Here is a 25121-nt window from a genome sequence, read left to right as displayed (position 1 = left end):
ACGCTACAATGAGAATACAGTACATTGTTTATAAACAGGTAAATTACATATGATTCGTGTGTTTAAGAAACTACTTTTGAACAAGGAGTGGATTATAGAGGTGCAAGAAGTGAAGCAGGCTATTGTAATGGTCCTGTTTAGAGACAGTGATGACTTGGACTAGGAGGTGTCAGTAGAAAGAGAGTAAATTAGTTCACATTATGTTTTTATGGCATTTACAACCATGGAACTGGATTACTTATCCAAGGAAGAGAGTAGCAACAAGAAAGCCAAGGAAGAAAGTGTTTACATAAGAAGGAAATGATTAACGGAGGCTACTACCTGGAGAAGAGAGGTAAAATGCCATAATAGTATACAACTTGCTGTTTTTCTTCATTGCTATAATTTTCCAGTATCCCTATCATTCGAACTGACTGAAAACTTTAGCATCTGACTCACTGTCTACCTCTATACCTGTACTCCTGTTCAGCCTTTTTTTCCAAAAACTTTGAAAGAAAAAGAAGTGATGACAAAGAGAGCAAGGGAGTGGCAAAGTGGAGCAAGGAAAATATGTAAACAGTTTATGGCCCAAATAACCTGAGATTTGAGGGGAAAAAAACTGCCCCAGTTGAGAGAGCTCTGTGGGACATAAAGAGGTAGGGAACAGCCGGATTTTATCAGGTGGTGAGACTAAAAGGAACATTCAGAAAAGGGGTTTTGCATATGGAGCATATGTTGAAACTGAGGTAACAGAGGGCATAATGAAGAGGTTTAGAAAGACAGGATAGGGAATTGGGTCATATTCAGAGATATAGAGAAGACTATGTGCATAAGAATTTGATTATGGTGACTGGAAAGATTTAGACTTCTGCTGGTAACTTAGGATATACAAAAGTATGAGGAATGGTAGTCTCTTTTGGGATGATGGACAGGTAAAGTTACGGTCCAGCTTATTATTTTAAAGGTATGATACTACTGACCTTTTCTGTTCCTAAAAATGCTGTACTGGTCTTTGATGGGGGAGGAGCAGGAGTAGTGAGATACCGAGGTGTTGTGGTAACCACTGGTCAGGGGAACAGTTGACTCAGATGAACTAAGAAGGTTACTCAAGGATTTATTCACATGGGTAGGTTAATGAGTAAGGGCTGGAGGCCAGAGAGTGGACAGGAAACCAAAGACTCAGAGATTCCTTCTAAAGGAAAGGAGGCCAGAGGATGACAGAGAGCCAGTCATCTGTCCTCACATGGATCAGAGGCCAGTGGGCGACCAAGAGTCCAAGGATCTGTCTTCAAGTGGATTATAAGTCAAAAGGACTAGCCTGAGGGTCACGAGATTTAAACCAATGGAAAGTTATGTATTACTATGAATGTACATGAGTATGTCTGACAATCATCCTCTGTTACAGATAACATCTAGTCTGGGATTCTTCCAGTTGACAGGTCTTATCCATAATATTTTAATAATCCAGAATAATAGAGACAAAGATAAGAGAAAGGGTTATATGAAACAAAAATTAGAATTATAAAAAATTACTATAGAAACACAATTTTGCCATTTTCTGAGACATTTTTAAAACTAAGAGTATAATAGGTAGGTCAGTTAAATTTGGTTTGTGATATCACAGAAACTCATCTGAACAGTAGCCACCAGTTTTAAACTACAGTCGCACTGGTGTTAGATGTATTATCTATTTTCATATATCACTTTTATCTCCTATAACTAATATATTCTGATATTCTTTAGTTTATAATTAGTACTTCATATTGAAAAAAATGAAGTGATAAGATACTCTGTTGTCTGTTCACATCAGAGGATACAAAAATAACTTTTGGCAAGTGAGCTGGAGAACTCTGAAGAACTTCTGAGCCTCACCTTTATCCCCAAAGTCACATTTCTCTCTAAATATATTGTGGCATGCTGAAATGATTTATTTAAATAAGATATTGTGCTGCTTGTTCTCAGCATCATGATCATAGGAAAACTATAATGCACAGGGAGAGTATAGACTGACAAGATGTATTCGTGGTAGATTTGTATATTCTTTCCTGACAAAATATTGCCATTTTTTTTCCAATGCGATAAAGGGCATTTATGGAACCCACATCTAACATCACACTCAGAAATGAAAAACTGAAAGCTTTCCGCCTAATAAGATCAAGAACAACTGCTTTCTCCACTGCTATGCAACACTGTGCAAGTAGTTCTAGCCAGAATAATTGAACAGGGGAATTTTTTAAAGAGTATCCAAATTGGAAAGGAAGAAGTAAAATTTATCTCTGTTTGTAGATGACATAATCCTGTATGTAGAAAACCCCAAAGACTCTATAAGAAAACTACTGGCACTAATAAACAAATTCAGTAATATTGTAGGGTATAAGATCAACACACAAAAATCAGTGTGTTTGTATATACCAGCAAGGAACAATCCCAAAAGGTAATTAAGAAAGCAATTTCATTTGCAATAGCCTCTAAAAAAAAAGAATACCTAGGAGTAAATTTAACTAAGGAGATGAAAGATTAAAGAAGACATAAATAATTGGAAAAGCATCCCATGTTCATGGGTAAGAAGACTTAGTATTGTTAAGATACCAATACTGCCCAAAGCAATCTACACATGCAATTAAATATCTATTAAAATTCCTTTTTTGGAATTTTGGAAATTTTGGAATTCTACAACCTTTTTTGTAGAGATGGAAAACCCAGTCCTCAAATTCATATGGAAATGCAAGGGGCCCTGAATAGCCAAAGCAGTCTTGAAAAAGAACAAATTTGGGGACTTACATTTCTTGATTTCAAAAATTACTACCAAGCTACAGTAATCAAAACAGTGTGGTACTTACATAAAGATAGACATATAGATTAATGGAGTATGATTGAGAGTCCAGAAATAAACCCATATATCTGAAGGTATTTGCAAATTATATGATAAGGCTTTAATATCTAGAATATATAAAGAACTCCTAAAACTCAACAACAAAAAGACAAACAACCAAAAGAAACCACGGGCAAAGAGTGTGATAGATATTTCTCCACAGGAAATATACAAATGGCCAATAAGCAATGAAAAGATACCCAACATCATTAGTCATTAGAGAAATGCAAATCAAAACTACAATGAGATACCACCTCACATTCATTAGAATGGTTATTATTAAAAAATAATAATAACAGGCATTATTGAGGAGGTAGAGAAATTGGAATTCTTGTACATTGGTGGTGGGAATGTAAAATGGTGCAGCTGCTGTGGAAAACAATTTAGCTGCTCCTCAAAAAGCTACATATAGAATTACCATATGACCCAGCAATTCTGCTACTAGATATATGCCCAAAAGAACTGAAAAAGAGGGACCTAAGCAGATACTTGTACACTAATGTTCACTGCAGCATTATTCACAACAGCCAAAAGGTAAAAACAAGTGTTTGTAAATAGACAAATGGATAAACAAAATGTTTTATATATACTCAGTGGAAAATTATTCAGCCACAGAAAGGAATGAAGTTCTGGTATATGCTTCAACATGAATGAATAAAATATTATGCTAAATGAAATGTCAGATACAAAAGAACAAATATTGTATGATTCCCTTTATATGAAATATTTAGAATAGGCAAATTCATAGAAACAGAAAGTTTAGAAGTTACTAGGGGATATAGGGAAGACATGGTGATTTGTTTCTTAAGGGTTACATATTCTCTGGGGTGATAAAATAATTTTGGAAATAGGTAGTGGTAATATTTGTACAACCTTGTGAATATAGTTAATGCCACTGTATTGTGTGATTAAAAATGGTTTAATTGGCAAATTTTATGTTATGTATAATTTACAATTTAACAATATTTTGTCATTTTATATTAACTCAGCGTATATAAAACTGCCACAATTAATACATTTTAAATATCTTTAATGTAATAATTTTAAAAATAAAGGATTACATATACCCTTAAAATTTTTATCATTTTCCCAAACTTTACAAATTTACCTTCCCATATTCCTTCTCCCAGCAACTTAATGGGTCACAAATCTTCATGCTTCCTCTATGTTCATTTGATATGGTGCATATGATCAACTGTATAACAATTGTTATCATTCTTTGACTTGGATAATTCACTCTCAAACTCTGTGCAAATGTGGGCTTTGCTTTCATATTGGATTTGCTAATGCATTAATCTCTATTGGCTCTGAAGGTAATAACTTACATCATATGGTAGGAGTGGGGCTATCACCAGAGATGCTCATCTTCTTGTTGTCAGCTTATAGCAGCAGCACTCTTCAGATCTGGTTACTATGCTGCATGTCCAGTGGTATGTTTTGCTCCTGAGTTTTGAATGACTTTGATTAGCTCTGCATGCCACCACTGGTCACACTTTGAGTTTCTGAGCTTGATTTGATATCACATGTTTGTTGCAAGCTGTGTCCCCAGCTTCCAAGCGTGGTTCACAAAATTCTGCAAGTGAATTCCTACCAGTCTGTAAGGAATAGCTAGAAAAATTCCAAGCGCCATTTTTCTTATAGCAGAAATTTAAGAGTACAAATTAGTGTCAAAAATGTTGACACTGATTGGGAGTGGAGGCAAAAAGTCAGGAAGTCTATTTTATATATATTTATAAAAATGTGATTACATTTTAAATAAAATTTAGTCATGGCAGTTTTTATATTCCTATAATCCATAATGGAAGTCAAAAGGTAATAATGTTGACCAAACTAGGATTGCTAGTTCTGTTCCTTCGTCTGGAACGTACTCTTTTGCTGTCTCATTTTGTCTAAATTTCTATTTGTATTTTTATGTATGTGAAAGGTTAGTTATGTTTCTCAACCTTAGAGAAGTGGCCCTCTGTAAAGGATGTCCTATGTGTCCCAGCAGTACACTCCCCTCTTGTCACCCACGGGCCAGGGACCAGCTGGTCCCAGGATAGGTTCTGATCTGTGTTTGCGGACTTAGTTCCACAGGCTGCTGGGTTATAGTTTTCTTGCCTCTGGTGTCTGTGCCATGGTGGGTGAGGCTGGTCTAGAGGCTTGTGCAGGCTTCCTGGTGGGAGGAGCCAGTACCTGCCCACTGGTGAGTGAAGCTGGGTCTTGACCCTCTGGTGGGCAGGACAATGTCAAGGGGTGTGTCTAGAGGTGACTGGGTTCGGGAAGTCTTTAGACTGCCTGTCTGCTGCTGGGTGGGGCTGTGTTTCCTCCCTGTTGGTTGTTTGGCCTGAGGCATCCCAGCACTGGAGCCTACAGGCTGCTGGGTGGGGCCAGGTCTTAGTGCCAAAATGGTAGCTTCCAGGAGAGCTCATGCTGATGAATATTCCCCAGTACCTCCACCACCAGTGTCATTGTTCCCACAGTGAGCCACAGCCACTCCCCCCACCTCCTTAAGAGACCCTTCAAGACCAGCAGGTAGGTCTGGCCCAGGATCCTATGAAATCACTGCTTTTGCCGTGGGTCCCAGCGTGCACAAAACCTTGTGTATGACCTCCAAGAGTGGAGTCTCTGTTTCCCTGGTCCTGTGGAGCTCCTGCACTCAAGCCCTGCTGGCCTTTAAAGCCAAATGCTATGGGGACTTCTCCTCCTGATGCCAGACCCCCAGGCTCGGGAGCCTGACATGGGGCTCAGAACACTCGCTCATGTCGGAGAACTTCTGCAATATAATTGATCTCCAGTTTGTGGGTTGCCCACCCAGGGGGCTATTGGATTTAATTATATCATGAGTGCACCCCTCCTACCATCTTGTTGGGTTTCTTCTTATGTCTTTGGATGTAGAATATCTTTTTTAGTAGGTTCCAGTCTTTTTTGTCAATGGTTGTTCAGCAGTTAGTTGTGATTTTGGTGTGCTCCTGAGAGGAGGTGAGCTCAAGGTCCTTCTACTCTGCCATCTTGTCCTCCATCCCAGGATTACTATAATTCTGAACATAGCATAAACCTGTGCTAAAGATGAGTGAACAACTAGTCATCATCATAACTCTTAGTAGGATCTTCTGCATGACCTCAGAAGTTAACTGGAAATGAATTACAATTATTATTTAGAATTTTCAGATATGTCTGCTTTCAAACCTCACGGTTCTTGAGAACTTAGAGTCTCCTAAACTCCTGATGTTACTTTGTGGGAATTGCTATTTAAAAGTAAATGAGTTTGCCATTTGCATGCATAGGACAGAGACTGAGGGAGTGAGAAGCTGGACATCTACTCTGTCATTCATTGTTTCATCTTAACTTCTTTGAAGAATATGAGTACTTTTAGAGTTTTCTGAAAAGTATACTTTCATCCTTTGGCTTAATTGATTATATTTTAATGTTAAAGCATGTTCTATAAACAGATACTCAAGCTTCACTATATTGATTTGGGACTAAAACATGTTATGATGGCCCCCTACAGATTTTTACAGTTTAGAAGTAGGGACATGATTGTGTAGAGAGTTAATCACCAGAAGAAGAAAAGCAATTATTACTTTGTATTATGAGATGTCAATTCCTATGATTTCCTTTTCTAAAAAATCCTCTTCTTGAAATAGTATATTTTTCCCTTAGTAATTGTAGAGTAGGAGGAAGCTCTATCAAATGTGCAAAACTGTACAATGTTATAAAAGCTGCAATTACAAATTGAACTTACTTTTTATGGCAGTTTTTCTAAGTGCTTTTGTTGATCTGAAAATCTGTTCTAAAAACTTTGCTAATAGCCCACACAATTATTAACCACCTCCTATGGTGGTCTGTTCTCTGTAAGAAGGGTCAGTCTTTTCTTTCATTTTATGCCAGATTTGAAACAAATCTGTGAAGTGATATTAATAGTATGACTCAATGTATTTAAAAAAATTATCAAGCTTGGGTGAAAATTATTTTTCCATCATCAGGCTGAAATATATGTGACTTTCTTAAAAGGATGTAATTTGGTAGCTGGCCTAACATTACATTTTCAGAAGGTATGTGTTGTAATGGAAAAAATATGGTATTTGACAAAATCTTCTCTCTGCATTTGTTAGTTACATTTCCTTGGCTCAGCTGCTTTCACTTCTTTACCTGTAAGTTGAAGAAAATATTATCTGCCTTGGTAATTGTGAGCATTAAATGAGATACCATATAATACATTGTATAATACATAATTATATTAATAAAATATTAAATTTATGTATTATAAATTATATTATATATATATACTTTTATTCTCTTTTTAAATAATTTACATTTTGTTCTAACCTGAAATTTGTAATAAATATTATTACTAATGATTGATACTCTATACTTTACTCTTAATAGTTAAACTAAAGGAAAGTTAATGAGTTAATGTTTTTGCTTTTTTAAACCACAAAGACATTCACATAATTAGATTACCATGATTATAGACTGAGAATAAAGAATTACTGTAGGGAACTGCGGGTGGGGAACATGTCGGATTCAGAGCTCGGCAGGAAGTGGGACCGGTGCTTGGCGGATGCCGTCGTGAAGATAGGTACTGGTTTTGGATTAGGACTTGTTTTCTCACTTACCTTCTTTAAAAGAAGAATGTGGCCATTAGCCTTTGGTTCTGGAATGGGGTTGGGAATGGCCTACTCCAACTGTCAGCATGATTTCCAGGCTCCATATCTTCTACATGGAAAATATGTCAAAGAGCAGGAGCAGTGACTTACATCTGAGAACATCCCGGTGGGAGGGAAAGAGAAATCACGTTTATTCCTCAGGAATACTGAAGTGCCCTGGAGTAAGCTGACACTCTTCTGTAACAATGTTATCAGTAATGCTTTAAACTCCAGCACACTGTTTATGTATTTGAAACCAAGTCTGTTTCTTGTTTTGTATTTTCTCTCTGGAAATTGCAAGGAGGTGGTCTTAAAATAAATAAATTAAACAAAAATAGGCAAAAAAAAAAAATTACTGTAAATCGCTTTATTCATTAAAAAATTATACTCTTTATTTTAGTTTTAAAAATAAAACCTACATGCACTTCTAAACCTTAAGAAGGCATTAAAGGAACATTTTGCCTATTGATACTGTACTCAGATTCAGAAATAAAGGGGGAAAAAGCCAGAATAGATTTCACATAGGTTAACCATCCCCTATGGTTGTCACTAAGAATCTATTGCTAGTTTATATAGTTTCAACAACCTTGCTTAGCTGGTTATCCAGCCATTGAAGACTAGAAGCAGCAAAGTAGAAGTAAAGAGAGGAGCCTGCTAGAATCAGATGTACCAACAAACAGCAGGGATAAGCGGCAGTAAGGAAAAGAATATGAAAACTAAAAGAACAAATACCAATCACAGAGCACCATTTCTATAAGGATAAATAGACATACGTAGCCAAAGAAATCTTGAGTTTGCCACTTTATTACTGTCCGGAACTATATAGCTTTTCCCAAGTATTATGGAAATGTTAAATATATTTGAAAATATGTAGCAAATTGGGAGATATTTCTTAAAAATGGTAGAAGCTAACTGTTATGTTGAAAAAAAGAAACCCTATCCATTCAGAATATTAGCTATCCAGATCTAGTAATTTCTCAGTGCTGTAAGTAGCTGCTATCTTACTCTAAAGATTACATATCATGTTTTGTTTTAAACCTCAGTTTTTGCCTATTGCAGAGTTAATTGGCATTTCCATTTTCTTAGTTCTCTTTGAGACCAATAACATTGTCTATATGTTGTCATAGAATTATTAATATTCGACTAGATTTTTGGTATTAATTTTTCATTTTCAGTGTTTCACTGATATTCATTCAACCAGATTTCTTACTCTAGACTGACACTAATATTTCCTAAAGAAATATCTTATCATAAGATGCTGAGTTATATTCTCAGTAGGAGTATAAACTGATGCATTTTCTTGCATCCAAACAAAATGTTTGCTAATTTTCATTATAGTTGACCATTGGAAATAAGTGGATCAGATTGTTAGTATATACCCATTATTCTAAACCAGACTCATTCTGGTTGAAATAGGTCTCAGGTATCTAAAAAGTTTTAGACTTTTTTTTTTTTTTTTTTTTTTTGCGGTACGCGGGCCTCTCACTGTTGTGGCCTCTCCCATTGCGGAGCACAGGCTCCGGATGCGCAGGCTCAGCGGCCATAGCTCACGGGCCCAGCCGCTCTGCGGCATGTGGGATCCTCCCGGACCAGGGCATGTGGGATCCTCCCGGACCAGGGCACGAACCCGTGTCCCCTGCATTGGCAGGCGGACTCTCAACCACTTTGCCACCAGGGAAGCCCTAGACTGTATTTTATACAGCAAAAAGCATTCCTTTTTTTTCCCCCTAATTTTATTCTTTTAGGTAGATTACATTTTGAGAGTTTACTTTTCTATTCTGGGAAGAAAAAAGCTACTGAGCTATTGATTATTTTTCCTATTACCTTTCTCAAAGCTTTTTTAAAATCAAGTATCCTTTTTATTGACATTAGAATTTATAACTTATTATAGTTTTTTAAATCATTTCCCAAAATATATCTCATTTGTACATACAGTGACTCATCTTGTAAACCCAAAGAGGCTTACTGGTTTTATAGACATTTTATAGGTAAAAAGGTCTTAAAGTCAATCATATGTTTTCGATTCACAGGTAAGAAAATTAGACTCAGGGAGTTATTTCAAAGAATATTTCTTGAGTGTGTACAGTGTGCCAGGCACTATTCCAGACACAGTAGTGAACATGACAGACAAGTTCTCTTTTATACTTTATTTTTGTCTTTTCTTATCCTGGTATTGTCCTCAAATTTTTTCTGTAGGACTAATTTCATTTCATATTCTCTCTATATATTTTTATTTGTTTTATTTTATTTTTATATATTTTTTATTTTTTATATTTATTTTATTTTTATTTATGTATAGTATCTGTCTTCATGAACTAGAGTAAGAACTACATGAAAGTAGATTTGTCTGTTTGGTCATTGCTGTATCTAGTATAATACTTAACATTTAGTGGGGAATCAATAGATTTTTGTCGAATGAATGAATGAATTGAATTAAATGAGGGCCATATGGTATCCTGAAAGCCAAATGAAGTGTTTTTAGAACAGCCTGGTCAACTATGTCAAATGCTGCTGGTGGGTCAGACAATGTAAAGACATGAAGATTGGATTTACCAAGGTATGGATGGCTGTGATAAGTGGTTTTAGTTGAGTGGTGGGACAAAAGCCATATTGGAGTAGAGTCAAGAAAAAAAGGAATGGGTGGTGAAGAAGTAGAAAGAGGAGATATATCTATATGAATTGTTCAAGGAATTTTGAGGGATAAGGAAATTGAGCTGTAACCAGAAGAGGGGTATGAGGTCAGGGAGGGCTTTAAAATGTTTTTCTTTTATAATAAAAATTTCAAACTTACATAGAAGAAAGAACCTCTTTCATGTTTGTTAATAATATCAAGATTTTGGCATACATATTTCATTTACTCATTTTTGTTGTTACAAAAATATTTTGAAGCAAATCCCAGTCAGTCATTTTAACTGTATATACTTCAATATGCATCTAAAAAAAGAGAGAGAAAAGGCACTTTCTTACACAACCTGATGCCATAATCACACCTATTAAAATTAACAGTAATTCTTTGATACTATTTAATACACAGTTTTTATGAGATTGCCACAATTATGTTTAAAATAAAAGTGGTTTGAATTTAGATCCAGTCAAATTCTGATTCACATTTGATCGTATCTTTTAAGACTCTTTAAGTCTAGAGAACAGTCTTTCCTATATTGATGAAACTAGATTAATTATCCTGTAGCCTGTCTTACATTCTTGATTTGTATCTTTTCTTCTTCATGGGTCATCTAATTTATTTCTCCATTTTCAATATTATTTGTAAGCTGTTACATGGTGCTAAATGTTTGATTAGATTTAGGTTCAGCTATTTTGGGATACATGCTTTATAGTTGGTGGCCTCTGCTTCATATTGCATCACAGCAAGAGGCGTATGTTTGATTTTCACACTCTTTGTTATGCTAATGTTGATCAGTGAAGTCAGTTGGTGACTGCCAGATGTTTCCACTGAAATTTGCCCATTAACCTTTCATCTTATGATTTTATGACCTTTGCCTAAATCAGTTATTTCATTTGCTTTACCGAAGGATAATTTTCTATTTCTGTCATGAAGAAGGGATCTTTAAAAATTGAAGAAGTTATAACATGTTTTTCTGCTGATGGGCATGATCTAATAGAAAAGGAAAAATTATGATACCTGGAGAAACACTGGGCTTGGTAGTTAAGAGGGGATGGGGTCCACTGCACAGGTGATAGAATGCCTTAGGTAGGAGCAGGAACAGTTTAAGTGACTTGTCCAAGGCTATAGTAGCACAGAGTGGATTTATTTTATTAAATGTATATCAGAATTTTACTTTGCAATCTTATAATTGTACCTAATTTTAGAAACATGCATATTCAGTTGATGATATTGCATGTGAAGTAGAAACTTAAAGCTATTTTGAATTTCACTGCTTATATTTGACCCTACTTGTTAGGGTTTTTAAAATTTTTTCTAATTTCTCCCTTAAAATTAATGGTGTCTTATACACCTGTATCTTTACATTATAAAAAATATAAGCATATACTTTTTGTAATTTTTCAGCTTTTGTTGCTAGTCTGTTGCAAAGGGAAGTAAATGCTGCTGTTAAACAAAATGATAAATAACTCGCAGTTCAGTTTAGACACTAATGGACCCTAAAAGCCTGTAAAATGACAAAAAACAGCAACTTTTATGATTTATAGGCTAATTTTTGTTACACAGTTTGGTCATATACCTGACAGTCTTCCCTCTTTGTGACTTTCTCCTAAAAATTATAGTTTTGTGTTACCTACGTGAAAAGTCCTTTAGAGTTCAGTAGAAGAATATGACAGCATCTCTTCTAAGGATTGCAGCAGTTCCCATTGGTGGAATTACAATTTCCTTTCCTTTTTTTTTTTTTTTTTTTTTTTTTTGTAGTAGTTCTAATGGTAGTGGTATAGTTTAATCTTGAAAGAATATTTATTGCAACTTTGGACCTGTAAACTATCTCCAAATTGTCCCATACATGCCATGTGAAATTCAGTTTTAGACAGTCATATTTCTTTATGGCTCAGTGATTTCCATTTACTACTTGTTAGTCATACAGTCTGAAGAGTATTGGGGTTATTGTGTTGTCTGACACAGTATGTATCCTGTTAAATTTGAATTTTAAAAGCAATATGGATTATATAGTCCCTTTAGTTACTTAGTACCATGTTTTATTTTTTACAAATCTCTGTTGAGGTTTGACTGATTTCCTTTTCTGTCTTGGCGTCCCCAAAAGAGCACTCCGTCGTTGCCTCCAAAAGCAGGAATGTAATCTGATCTGTGTTTTGTATTGTCTGCTGACTTAGATCTAGAGAACACTTTGCATGAGCTACATTGATCAGTTCTCATCCTTTCTAGTCAGTTATTGGACAATTAATACAACCTTGTAAAGACTCCCTAGAGTATCCGTAATAAACTAGATCATTTTACCCAAGAATAGATCCAGAGATACATCAAGATATTCAAGGATGAGAAAAGCTGATTAGGAGAAACAGGAAATATTAAGCCTTCACACTCACAGTATGTTTTTCAGATTGTCTCCATCCTTACAATTGAAAGGTATTGCTCTCTATTGAAATATTTTGTACAAATTAGGAAATGGTAGCTTTTCATAAATTTGCATCTTCATTGTTTAAAACAGGAAAGTTTAATTTAGGTGGATTCATGTAATATTATTCATATAATATTATTTTATTTCTGCTCCTAATTCTTGTGATCTAATTTTCTAAAGGTAAGAGTGTAATCTTTTACTATTCTTTTAAACATTTAAAACTGCTAGGAAAATGGTTTATGTGGCAGTTAATCCTTAAAGCAGTGTAAACTCCATGCAGTTTTTTTAATGTGTGTAGTTTCACACTTTTGTCCTTCAAAATGTACTTTAAAAATACTTTATAGAGTGGCTTAAAATTTTGAAACTGTGGTATGAAGAGGATACATGCTAAGTACTTGGAAGTTTTCATATTAGTTCAAAAACAAATATTTTATAAATTTTAAAATACCATTCTTTTGACTTTTTGATAACTGTTTAGTAAAGGAATAGTTACATCTGAGAAGTTTACGTGCTTGTTGTGTTGGGCTGCTCAGCAGAAGGTTACAGTTTAATATCAGGATGCTGCAGGGAGGCTCAAAATAGTCTGAAAAGCTAATCATTTGTTTTTACTGTCTTCAGGTATATCTGTAAAGTATGAAATGGGTTAAAGGACGTGTGTATTAGACCCAACCAATTTCATTTTAGTCTTGTCTCACATCATGTGTCTACATTTTTTTTTTTTTTTTTGCTGTACGCGGGCCTCTCACTGCTGTGGCCTCTCCCGTTGCGGAGCACAGGCTCCGGACACACAGGCTCCGCGGCCATGGCTCGCGGGCCCAGCCGCTCCGCGGCATGTGGGATCTTCCGGGATCGGGGCACGAACCCGTGTCCCCTGCATCGGCAGGCGGACTCTCAACCACTGCGCCACCAGGGAAGCCCAATGTGTCTACATTTTATTCATCAGATATGAAGCAAATAATATTAATAGTATCTTTATCAATTATTCATCAATTTCAAATTAAAAATAGTTTAAAATGTTTTTAATTATGATATTATATCTTTTTAAAATTACATAATCAGTAAAAGCAGTGTTGATTCATTTTCCAATAAATATTTGTCATGGACCTATCATGTGCCAGGGACTGCTCTAGGCTTTGGGGAGACTATAGCACAAAACAAAACAGACTAATTAACTGTCCTCCTAGAGCTTGCATTCTAGTAGAAAAGTAAAAAAATAAACAAATACAAAATGTCAGATAGCATTGTTGCTGTGATTAAAAGAAGAACAGGGTAAATGAATAAAGGGTGGTAAAAATTCAGAAATTTACCTACTATGTAAACTTTCCAAGACTCCTTCTAGCCACTGATTTAAATGATGTTTTTACTGTAGACCAACCATATGTGCCGTCCATGTAGACACCTCCATTATTTTTCATATCATAGTATCTTGTAATTCTCTGGCTTGATGTCTATTTTTTGCGCATAAGAGTATGTGCTTTGAAAGTTGGGTGCATAGATCTTCATATCTGTGTTACCAGTTTCTTACCCAAAGTTCTTTTATGCGTACTCAGTAAGTATTGGTTATATCAGTGAATGAATGATATACTCAGAACTTCTCAGGATTTCTGGCTCTGCTGGCCCTTTTTGAGATTTAGAGTTCTACATTTTACATTATTTTATTGGCATTAGTATATCATCCTTTTTTTTTAATTAGGTACACATCTTTTTTTTTTATACATCTTTATTGGAGTATAATTGCTTCACAGTGCTGTGTTAGTTTCTGTTGTACAACAAAGTGAATCAGCCATATACATACATATATCCCTATATCCCGTCCCTCTTAAGCCTCCCTCCCACCCTCCCTATCCCAGCCCACTAGGTCTTCGCAAGCACCGAGCTGACCTCTCTATGCTATGCAGCTGCTTCCCACTAGCTATCTGTTTTACATTTGGTAGTGTATATATGTCCATGCCACTCTCTTACTGCGTCTCAGCTTCCCCTTCCCCCACCACCCGTGTCCTCAAGTCCACTCTCTATGTCTCCGTCTTTAGTCCTGCGCTGCCATTAGGTTAATCAGTACTGTTTTTTTAGATTCCAATGCGTTAGCATACGGTGTTTTTTTCCTCTTTCAGACTTACTTCACTCTGTATGACAGACTCTGGGTCCATCCACCTCACTACAAATAACTCAATTTTGTTCCTTTTTATGGCTGAGTAATATTCCATTGTGTATATATATATGCCACGTCTTCTTTATCCATTCATCTGTTGATGGTCATTTAGGTTGTTTCCATGTCCTGGCTATTGTAAATAGTGCCGCACTGAATACTGTGGTACATGACTCTTTTTGAATTATGGTTTTCTCAGGGTATATACACAGTAGTGGGGTTGATGGGTCATATGATAGTTCTATTATTAGTTTTTTAAGGAACCTCCATACAGCATTTTTGAAGAACATACAAAGTAAGAAGGGAAATTTTCTGAAAATTAATCTTTTATCCACAGGTACTACTGAACGAGTGTGCTTGATCCAGGGAACAGTTGAAGCACTGAATGCAGTTCATGGATTCATTGCAGAAAAAATTCGAGAAATGCCCCAAAATGTGGCCAAGACAGAACCAGTCAGCATTCTACAACCCCAGACCACCGTTAACCCAGATCGCATCAAACAAGTGAGTGTTTAGTTGGGAAATCAAAGACTAACATCCACAGTGTAGTATGAATTCCTTATAAAAGAAGCCTTAAAGTTTTAGCATATAAAGTTTTTTTCTAAGTAATACTTAAAACATAACAGAGTTGTCTTTTATTTATTTAAAGACTGTCAGAGTCTCTTCTTTAGATTGATCAGATAACTGAATTACTCATTTATCAGTGTTACACTGAGGAGTGATTATGTGACTCATTTCTTTTATGGTGCCCTTTAATAAAAAATTATAGACACAAATTTGATTAATTTATAGAAATTTAATCTATTTAAAATAATATCACTTTTTAAATAAAGTATAAACATTGAAACTATATTCTCAAAATTCCTAATACCATATTCTTAATAATATTTTAGCCTTTAGTATAGTTATTATGCATATAAACTCCTGTTTTGTTAATTTAATTGTCATGTTCAACATTTTTTACCAACAAATATGTATAAGTAAACTTTTGTATCTAGCAAGCAGTTCTTTGTTACAAATCAGCTATTATATTCTGTATAACTTGTGTAGTATTTATATATATGTCATAAAGGGCCAATGTTTATTTTTAATGTGTGGGATTTTCTGTAACAAAAATTTTACTTGATAAAAGACAATGTGAGTTCTTAAGATTGAATAATGGCTGACATGATGTAGGAAAAAAATGACATTCTTTAATGTTAAATAAGGTGAATTCTTTCCCTCAACCTCTTTTAAATCCTCAAAATTATCTGATACTTTATGTTTATACTGATTGTTTCTGCATTTGCCCTTTTATAATTAGCTGCTTAATTTGTGATCATATTGATAGACTATGCCTTCAAAAGAAATGTATTATTCATTAGTTCACAGAATATTTATGTTCATTGTAATAAATTTGAAATGTAGCTCAAAATCTTATTAATTTCATGTTTCTGAATTGAAAAAAATATTTTATACTAGGCAGTGTTATGAATCTATTATAATTTTACCAATATATTGATAAATATAAGGCTGTCTAATTAAATACAAACATAGAAATTAATAATTAGGTAATATATTTTTAAATTATGGGCCAAGACTCAATTTTCTTTTAATTACCATTTTAAAAAGTCCTTTCATGTTTAAATCATGAGTAGGTAGTTGTTATTCCATATAAAATCGTTCATTTTATACTCTTTCTCAGTGTCAAAATAGTTTAATTTGTAACCCTTTATAACTTTTCAAGGAAGTATCTTTTAGTTTATACATGGCAGAATGTAAATATTTTAAACTTCTAAACATCAGTAGATATTTTTATTCTTCACAGCCATTTATAGTTTTGAAATGTTTATTTCATCTGTGCTAGGTGAATACAAAGGATAATTTAAAAACTGATGCCTTGAAAGTGGTACCATGATTTTATCCAAATTCTAAAAGTATGAGTTTAAAGACCTCTAGGTTAAAATCACCTGGGTCTAAGAATTTACAGAATTGGCACTAAAGTGTAGGGTCTATTATTGATTTTCTGCTTTAATCCAGCCTATTACTTCTCCCCTTTATTTTGTAATTTATGTAAGTTCAAACATTTAGGGAAGGCAGTGCATATCTTGATTTTTTTAAAAAAGTAAAACATAAAATATACTTTGAGTACTATATCACTGGCAATATATTCAGGACAATGATATGAATGAATTTTTATTATTTTTATAATACTAAATAGCTAATACCATCAAATAATAGTCTATGAGTCATTGTTGAAACTTTAATTTTCTCTATGGCAATATGAGATTTATAGGTTGTCATATATCCAGTCTCAGTAAAGATTTATGAAAGCCAGAATTTTAAAATGTTGGGTTCATTTCTATTTTTATTTGCCTTGTACAGATAATATTATTTAAATTCAAGATAAGTGGTAAAAAATAATGGTGATTGATTAACTTTTGTGTATTTGAATTCATTTATAAGCTTTGTAGACATTCATGTCATTGAAATTATTATTGATTATTTAATATTTTCATGTAATCAATAATGTGAAATAGAGTATCATTTAAAAAGATTTATTAAAAAGTACACTGCATCTAGTAGGGTAATATATTTAATACTTAAACAGTTTCTTATAACTGTAAAATTTGAAAAATTTACTCAAAAAATCTGGAAGAGAGATTGATCATACTGTAGATCAGCAGAGTTATTTATACTCTAAATTTCGGATTCTCTAACTTTCTAGGTATCCTGTTTTACAATGTAATACTTTTTGTTGGATCATTGTCTAAATAGTAAGTGAAGTATATAAATTTAAATTACCATGCTTTTATTTCTGAAGAAATTATGCTGGTAATCCAGTATAAAGTAATTAGAATAGATAAAAATATATTTCATATAATGTTTATATATTTTTTTATATTTTAGTACATAGAATAATAATAAGATTTCTTTTAAAATGGTAGTCTTTCCCTTAACTAATGGCATAACATTTACATTCTCTTTGGACTTCAATTCTGAAGTTAATTTTTAAAATAACTCCTTTAAAATATTTTTTAAACATTTTCTTCTAGTTAAGATTGTGCAAAGAATAAAATTCGAGTTTTAAAAATTGCTGGAGCTGGAAAATGTAATTTCTGCATAGAAATGAATTAATGTTGGACCTGAAATTATATTTTCTTAATTTTTGTTACTGCATATCTATTGTTTTTTATGGTTGATAATTTAAGATTTTGCTTACTACAAAAAGTATAATTAATATGTAACTTGGACTTAAAATAGGAAGTCAGAGTTAGTTCTAAATGAATAAAACTTGCTTTAAAAGTTAGAATTTTATACCATATATTATTATGACTTTTATAAAATATTATTTTCTGAATTATGTGATCTAGATACATTTGGTTTCTGAATAAATTACATGAACCAGAATATTCTCCCCAAATGAAACCTTATTGACTTAACGAAATCTCAACCAAATATAAGTTCTTAGGAAAGCAATACATTCTGGTCTCACAAGTCTTTCATATGGAAGCATGATGATACCTAGCATGAGAGCCTTACATCCAATTTAGATATTAGATGTGAAACTATTCACTTCTTTATTCTCAAATGTGTTTTCTTGTTTGTTTTATTTAAATCAAATATATATTTGCTAATAGAGAGGGACTCCAATATTTTATATATTCAAAATGACAATAATAATAATATTTATTGAATAATCAAAGTATGTAGCCTCTGTTCTATAGCCTTAATATCAGAAGATTATCATAAGGTACATAATACCATTGTGCTCATTTCACAAGTCAGTATACTAAGAAACAGGTATGCAGCAAGAGCCAGTAAACCAAAATTAAACATATTAATTGCAACATAGAACATTATATTTCTTATTTTCAGGAAATGAAAATGGCAGAGACTTTCAGTGATCTTCAAATAATTTAGACTTTGTTTACCTAGAAGCTCTGAACTCATTCCTGGGGCACGTCTTAGCCCAGATTTTTTGGTGTACATATTTTCATTTCCACCTTTTGTGTTATGACTATTGTACTTTTTACTCTTTTTTTCCTCACGGGATTATTGAAGCATTTCCTGTTGCTGTAAGTCCCTCAAACCCCCCTCTAAGTATGGCTGTTTATACCTAATGAGTCAATATAATGAACCCCAAAACATGGTAGAAATGACAAATCAGTAAGATAGTTGGCATTTGTTAACTTCCTTTGTCTATTACAGTTTTTCAGCATTTTTTTCTCTTTGGCTCAAATGCATTTTTAAGAAAATCTACATTAAGAAAGAAGTGGTTATAGGCATTTAAATAATTATTTTATATGTAAAAATTAAATTAAGATACCAAAAATCTCACTTAGCTCAAAGAATTCTACTTTCATCATGAAAAATTGGCAAAATTAGCACATAATTTGTTCATTATTCATTCATTCAATCATAAATTTATTAAATGCCTTCTTAGTGAATTGTAAAATATATTAAAATGTAGCCCTTGCTCTGTCAAGCTAATTTATGAGAGATCCTAAATACTTAAAATAACTAATAAAAATATAAAACTGTATTTATATACCAAAACTACAATATAAACAATGTAGTATAAAAGTTTGGAGGAGTGTGAAAGAAATGTAGGCTAGAGTGACATTTGGTCTTGTAAAATAGGTGAAGACTTGAACTGGACCTTGAAGATTGTACAGGAATTGCCTGATTAGAGGAGAAAAAAGAAAAAAGCTTACTTTAGGCAGATGAAGCAATATGAATTTGAGGAGAAAGACATCATAATTGTTAAATAGTAAAGAGATTATCTTGACAGAAGTGGAATATCTGTGTTGTAGTTTAGAGGAAATTAATGTTAGATAAGCCATGTGGGACCAGATAATGGAGAGTCTTGGATGTCTGGCCAAAGGGTATCCTGTAGACTACGGATTCTTCCTAATATTTTCCAAAAGAGCCCTTTTAATTTCTCTGGAAGGTTATGGAAAAAAAAAAAAAAGAGGCACCTCTACCCTTCGTTCTCTTCTGTGCTAAAACTCCACACAGATTCTTAGAGTGCTTGTAGGAACACCTATTGGTAGGAGAGGAAGAGAATTATGACAATTACTGAGTAATCTACTATGAAGATCTTTAGATTTGAAGGTTTATAAAATAATATTTTTAAAAACTTCTTTTATGTAATACTCGCAAATCCAGGGGATGTTAATCTTTGCCAGGAAAAACATTTTTATGGTCAAGAATGAAGGATCAGTAATACTGGTAACAGTGATGTATATGGTACTTATTCTGTTTCTGTGCTAGCCATTGTGCTATGCGCTTTACATTTATTATCATCGTTCATTCATCCTTCCAAAATTCTTCTGAGGCAGGTATAGAGTCCATGTTATACTTATAGAAACTGATGCTTAAGGAATTTGAGTAACTTACCCAAGGAAATGTAACTGGTAATTGATGTTAACACTGAGCTATATGACTTCTAAGTTTGAGTAATGGTGATTAAACAAAATCCAATAGATTTCTCTCTTCTGGAATTTTTCAGAGTCTTGAATAAGCATCTCCAAGAAGAGGACCTCATTTGAAATAGAAAGTCTTGTATCAGGGTGACGTTAGGAGACCAGGGAATATTTTAAGAATCAGATGATGAACACAATCTCCTCTGATGGTGAAAGTTGAGACAAAGCTTGAAGTTAAAAGATATTTCAAAGTGAAATCTGTGAAGCTTTGAGACTGGTTTGATTCTAGTTCTAAAATGATGAGGAAAATTTAAAAATGACTATATGTGGTTTTGAGCCTAGCAAAATGTTGAATTCTAGGAAGCAACTAGTGAATTTTAGTCAGGCATCTATGTGAGATAATATTTTTGTATGTTTGTTTCAGGCAAGTTGAATAAGTTGTACATAGTATGTTTTTTCCTTGAAGTAGTCTTTGATAGAAGCATAGGTGAGAATTTAAAACTGAAAATATAGATCCTTAATTGCAGTATAGGTGATAATTTCACTTACACCTTCATTGTAGGAGAGAAAAAAAGAGATAAAGAAGCAGTTACTTTTTTTTTTTAAAGAAAGTCAGAAGCATTATAGTATAGTGATTAGGTATAGGATCTGGAATAGGATTGCCAGGTTTCAAATCCTGCCTCTTTAATTTAGCAGTTGTGTACATTTGGACAAGCTGTTTTACTTCTGTATACCTCAACTTTGCCTATAACATGGGAAAAGTAATAGTAATCTGTTCTGTAAGGATATTGTGAGTATTAACTGAGTGGATCTATACCTGGTTCCTAGTAAGTGCTCCTTATTAACCATAAAGATAAAAGGGAGAAAATGAGGAAAGTACAATATAAGGAAAGATGCTAAAAATGATCAAATACCCAAAGAAAAATTAGAGAATAACTATTTTTTTAATAGGAAATCATTGGAGATTCTAAAAGTTAGTTTCAAGTCTATGTTGAGAGAAAAGTTGTTATTTGTTAATAATATTTCCTAAAGGTAAAGAGGCTGGTTAGGTTAAAAAAAAAAAATGTGTGAAGTGTGGGAACTGCTGACTTGAAATTGTGGATATAAAAGGAGAAAAATACAAGTTAGATCAGAGAGACTCACATAACCCCTGCTACTAAAGAGCGAATGGCTAATGTTAAAGAGTAAAAAAGGAGCTTGAAAAGGTAGAGAAATTGGAGATGCCAAATACAGATGAGATCATTAAGGGAACAAAATGACTCAGGAGTGGTGGAAAGATAATAGTTTAAGGTGTTAAGGTCCTAGCCCCTGAAGAGTAGGAAGTTTGAGCGGGAGATCACAATTTTGTCTACACTGAAAAGAGTGAGAAGATAGGGAAAAGTGGTTTGGAAAACTGAACAGGTTGAAATGAGGCCAATTGTAGTAGATAAAGAAGCTCATTCTGGAAAATCATGATTTCTTTCAAGTAATAAAAACTATCAATTGAAAGGAAGATAAAATACATGGGATTGAATGGTTGAAGAGTAGGATAAAGGTGTAGAATAGTAATTAGGAGGAATATAAGCTATGGAATAGGAATCAATTGTAAAAGACCTTTTGAAATTAGACAACATGAGTTTATATTAGGGCTAAGTGGTTCCAGATAGTTCAGACATTGGGAGAATGCTGGATACTTGTCAGGATGAAAAACCACAGATAACAATTACATATTTAAATAGCTGATCTATTATTTTTTATAGAGTAATATGCAGATTTATTTAACAGAACAGAAAACAAAGGATTGGGAAGGCGATTACTCAAGTAATATTACTCAGTTAGCTAGTAGTACCTTCCAAATTAAAATTGAAGTTTGCTGTTTGTTGCTGTTTTCACTATACATATAATAGATCTTGACAGTCTATTATTGTAGATTTGCTTGAGGTAAGCTTATTTATTATGGAGTTTATTTATAGTAATATTCTCTGGTCCTGTAAAACTGTCACTTGTTAACAAGAATGCATTTCATAATTTGTAATCACTTTTTAGTTCTTATTCCCAAGAGCCTAGTGAAATCTACATTTAATTAAATGACTATTATTAAATCTTGAATTTTAAAAAACTGTTTTATATTCCAAAGGATCCACTATTTTAAAATTATAAACCACTTCAAATTTTTCTGCAATAAGTAATTCAGCCTTCAACGTTTAAAGCAGAATTCTTAAATAGATATTTCTGTCATATAAATTAAAAATCATACTTTTCCATTTGAAAGATAAAATTGTGCTAAAAAATGCCTGTGCCCTTCATAATCACTAATTGATCAATATAAAAAAAGTTTTTAGCAGTATATATCCTTTATAAATGTTATTTATAACATATTTTAATATATTGTTGCTATATGGATATTCAGTTAGTTACATCTTCCAGATATATATCAGAAGTTTTACTAAATGATTTTGTTTTAACTTGAAACCGCTTAAACTTTTAGTCTGCATAGTTAATAGGAATAAACATGTTTATAAAATATTAGGGAAACAAACATATTGTACATTGAAGTATTTCTTACGAATTTTTCTGTTCTATTTGTGTGGTTGAGAACAACTATCAAAGCTGTTTTTTAATCTAATTAATAGAACCTTTTAAACTAAAGGCACTGCTTTAATATATTTACACATATCTATTTATGAGAACAATTTTTACCACTAGCATTTAAAAAATCAACTGAAATGCAAACTTGCTGGATTCTCTTTATTGCTATAGGTTAAATTTGTAAAGAAAGGAGAATCTTTGTGTTTAAGGGTATCTATATGACTAATAGATAACTATCAATAGAAAACTCATCACATGTTTACTTCATTACATGTTTATTATTTTAGGAATATAAACAAGAAAATATATTTAGATGCAATTGACTGTGTCAAAAGACTCTGACAATCTTATCCCTTAAAGCCCAAACATTTAATTTTCACCTGTTTTATTTAAAACATTAAACTCTTAACTTCTTATCAGAATATGATATTTAATAACCAAACCCTTAATGATTTTAAACATATTAATATTGTTCCAGAAGTTTAAAATTATTGTTTTTATTTCTGTGAGAAAGAAACAGCATCAGAATTATTAAGGACAATGTTGATGAATATGAATTGTATCAATTATTAATACATGCCCAATACTTCACGTATACGCCAAGTAAAAAGAAAGATACCAAATAAATTGACAGAAGATAATATTAATCTTAGTGACCACAAATTCTGAGTCACTTGATATTACTACTTTTTCCACATATTTCTTTGCAATATTTCAAGAGAATTCATATCTAGGGCAAGATGGATGTCATAATGAATACCTGTGATACTTCAAGTTGATTTTATACTGATGCAAACAGAAGAGCCCAACACACATACCTCATGCTTCTGTAGGTTAATGAACTTGGCTTGTAACCTATATTGGGATAGATGGCTGCTAGATTTATTTCACATCTATTTAGTCAGCAATCTCATAATTACTCTGAGATTAGTAAAGAACATATTCTTAAATATATGTTAACTACCCCCAGGAAATCTGTACAGTAACAACTGTAACCAGAGGTGGGAAAACAAAACCTTTACTCTTCAGTTCATAGTACAAGAGTAGCACGAAGTCAATAGCATATGTCTCTGCATATTATTGCATGGAAAATAAAATATTAGGGTAATAATTAATGACTGGAAATGAAAGTCTCTCTGGAGAAATGACTTTGTAAAATGAATTTATTACAAATAGCAAAAACAGAAAACAAAGGATTCGAAGGTTTTTTTCCTTCTTTTGTGAGGTTTTACTTCTGAATGTAGCTCCTCTCCCCTTTTAAAGTGTGATTTAACAAAAATCTTGGTATGACTCAACATTAAGTCTAGTTTTCCTCAAAGTATCTTAGGTTTTAACTTAAGAATCAAGAATCTCTAGAGGAGTGGGTTTAAAACGTGATCTGATATTAGAATCAGTCTTACTTTGTTACTTGAGAACAGTGAGTTAAGCAGGAGCCTGTGAATTTTTTATCCTTTCTTTTACTCTTAAATGCTTTATTCTATCCTAATTAGGACTTTTGAAATATTAAATGCATAAATATGACTGTATTAAGTAATTTCATCTGCTTTTCCTGACACTGCTGAACCTTTAAAGTTATGCTTTTGCTCATATCTGAGTAATTTTGATGGATACATATTAATATAAAACATAATGTCCATATAGAATTTTGTCTGTACTATAAAACTACCCCATTTCATGTATTAAGAAATATTATCTATTGAGGGTGCTATTAAGCCATGCTATTTGCTGAGTGAAAATATACCTTTTTAAAAAGATAACATCTTAACATCTTACACACACATTAAGGTTACTCTATTAGACATGAGAAGTTTTTAAAATATCTTAAGTATATTATGGTCTCATATGGCATATTTTATATATAGTTTGTATATGTGTTTATGAAATGAAATGAACAATAATTTGATTCCTAATATTTTTGTACCTATTTTCAACACAGGCTGATGACGCTATAATATATTATACCCCTTATCTATATAAATTTTTAGTGTGTAGCACAAATGATAAAAAATATTATGGCAATTTGTTAAAATGCTATTAGTTACTTGTTTATTAATATGAGGTTAATGTTTACATTTTCAGACGGGCTCTAAATTTATTAAAAATTAATGTTTTAGAAGATAATGTGATATTAAGAACTCAGAACTGCAAATTTAATTGCTTTTAAGTATGGAACCCTAAATTCATGTGGAATCAACTTGTTGGTGATGTTCAACATATTAAGTAGGTGGATACTTTTATGCGAAAGTAAACTTCATTTCACCACTTCTTTCAACCCCCGACTGTATTCATTGATAGGAAAATGACTTTCAGTTTTACGCATTAAATTTCTTGAATTTTTGTTTGAGATCTCTTTTCCCCCAAGAAAACAAGAGGGAAAGAAAAGAGACTACTATTCATGAATATGGTCAGGATACCTTTAATACTCATGTGAATTTTTATCAGTCACCATCATGATTTCAAGTCATGAATTTATTT

General features: G+C 32.9%; 2 protein-coding genes across 4 annotated transcripts in view; both read left to right on the top strand.

Annotated features, from left to right (window-relative positions):
• Nucleotides 1-25121, top strand: part of NOVA1 (NOVA alternative splicing regulator 1) — a 143760-nt gene that overhangs the window by 95092 nt on the left and 23547 nt on the right. For all 3 annotated transcript variants that reach the window (XM_082619876.1, XM_082619877.1, XM_082619878.1), the window contains one exon: nucleotides 15008-15174. In XM_082619876.1, the coding sequence (XP_082476002.1) occupies nucleotides 15008-15174 (167 nt within the window). The remainder of the gene's footprint in view (nucleotides 1-15007; nucleotides 15175-25121) is intronic.
• On the top strand, nucleotides 7335-7816 carry LOC309803114 (MICOS complex subunit MIC10). Its single transcript, XM_082619021.1, has one exon. It carries the CDS (start codon nucleotides 7349-7351, stop codon nucleotides 7583-7585), a length of 237 nt encoding a protein of 78 aa, XP_082475147.1. The 5' UTR covers nucleotides 7335-7348; the 3' UTR covers nucleotides 7586-7816.

Source organism: Mesoplodon mirus (assembly GCF_964341445.2).
Source record: "Mesoplodon mirus genome assembly, chromosome: 4".
In the NCBI taxonomy this organism is placed as follows: Eukaryota; Metazoa; Chordata; class Mammalia; order Artiodactyla; family Ziphiidae; genus Mesoplodon; species Mesoplodon mirus.
This window is presented reverse-complemented; position numbering and strand designations above follow the sequence as displayed.

Bases quoted from the DNA above. Each gene is read 5' to 3' on its own strand.
- LOC309803114 (XM_082619021.1), top strand. From the start codon at position 7,349: ATGTCGGATTCAGAGCTCGGCAGGAAGTGGGACCGGTGCTTGGCGGAT.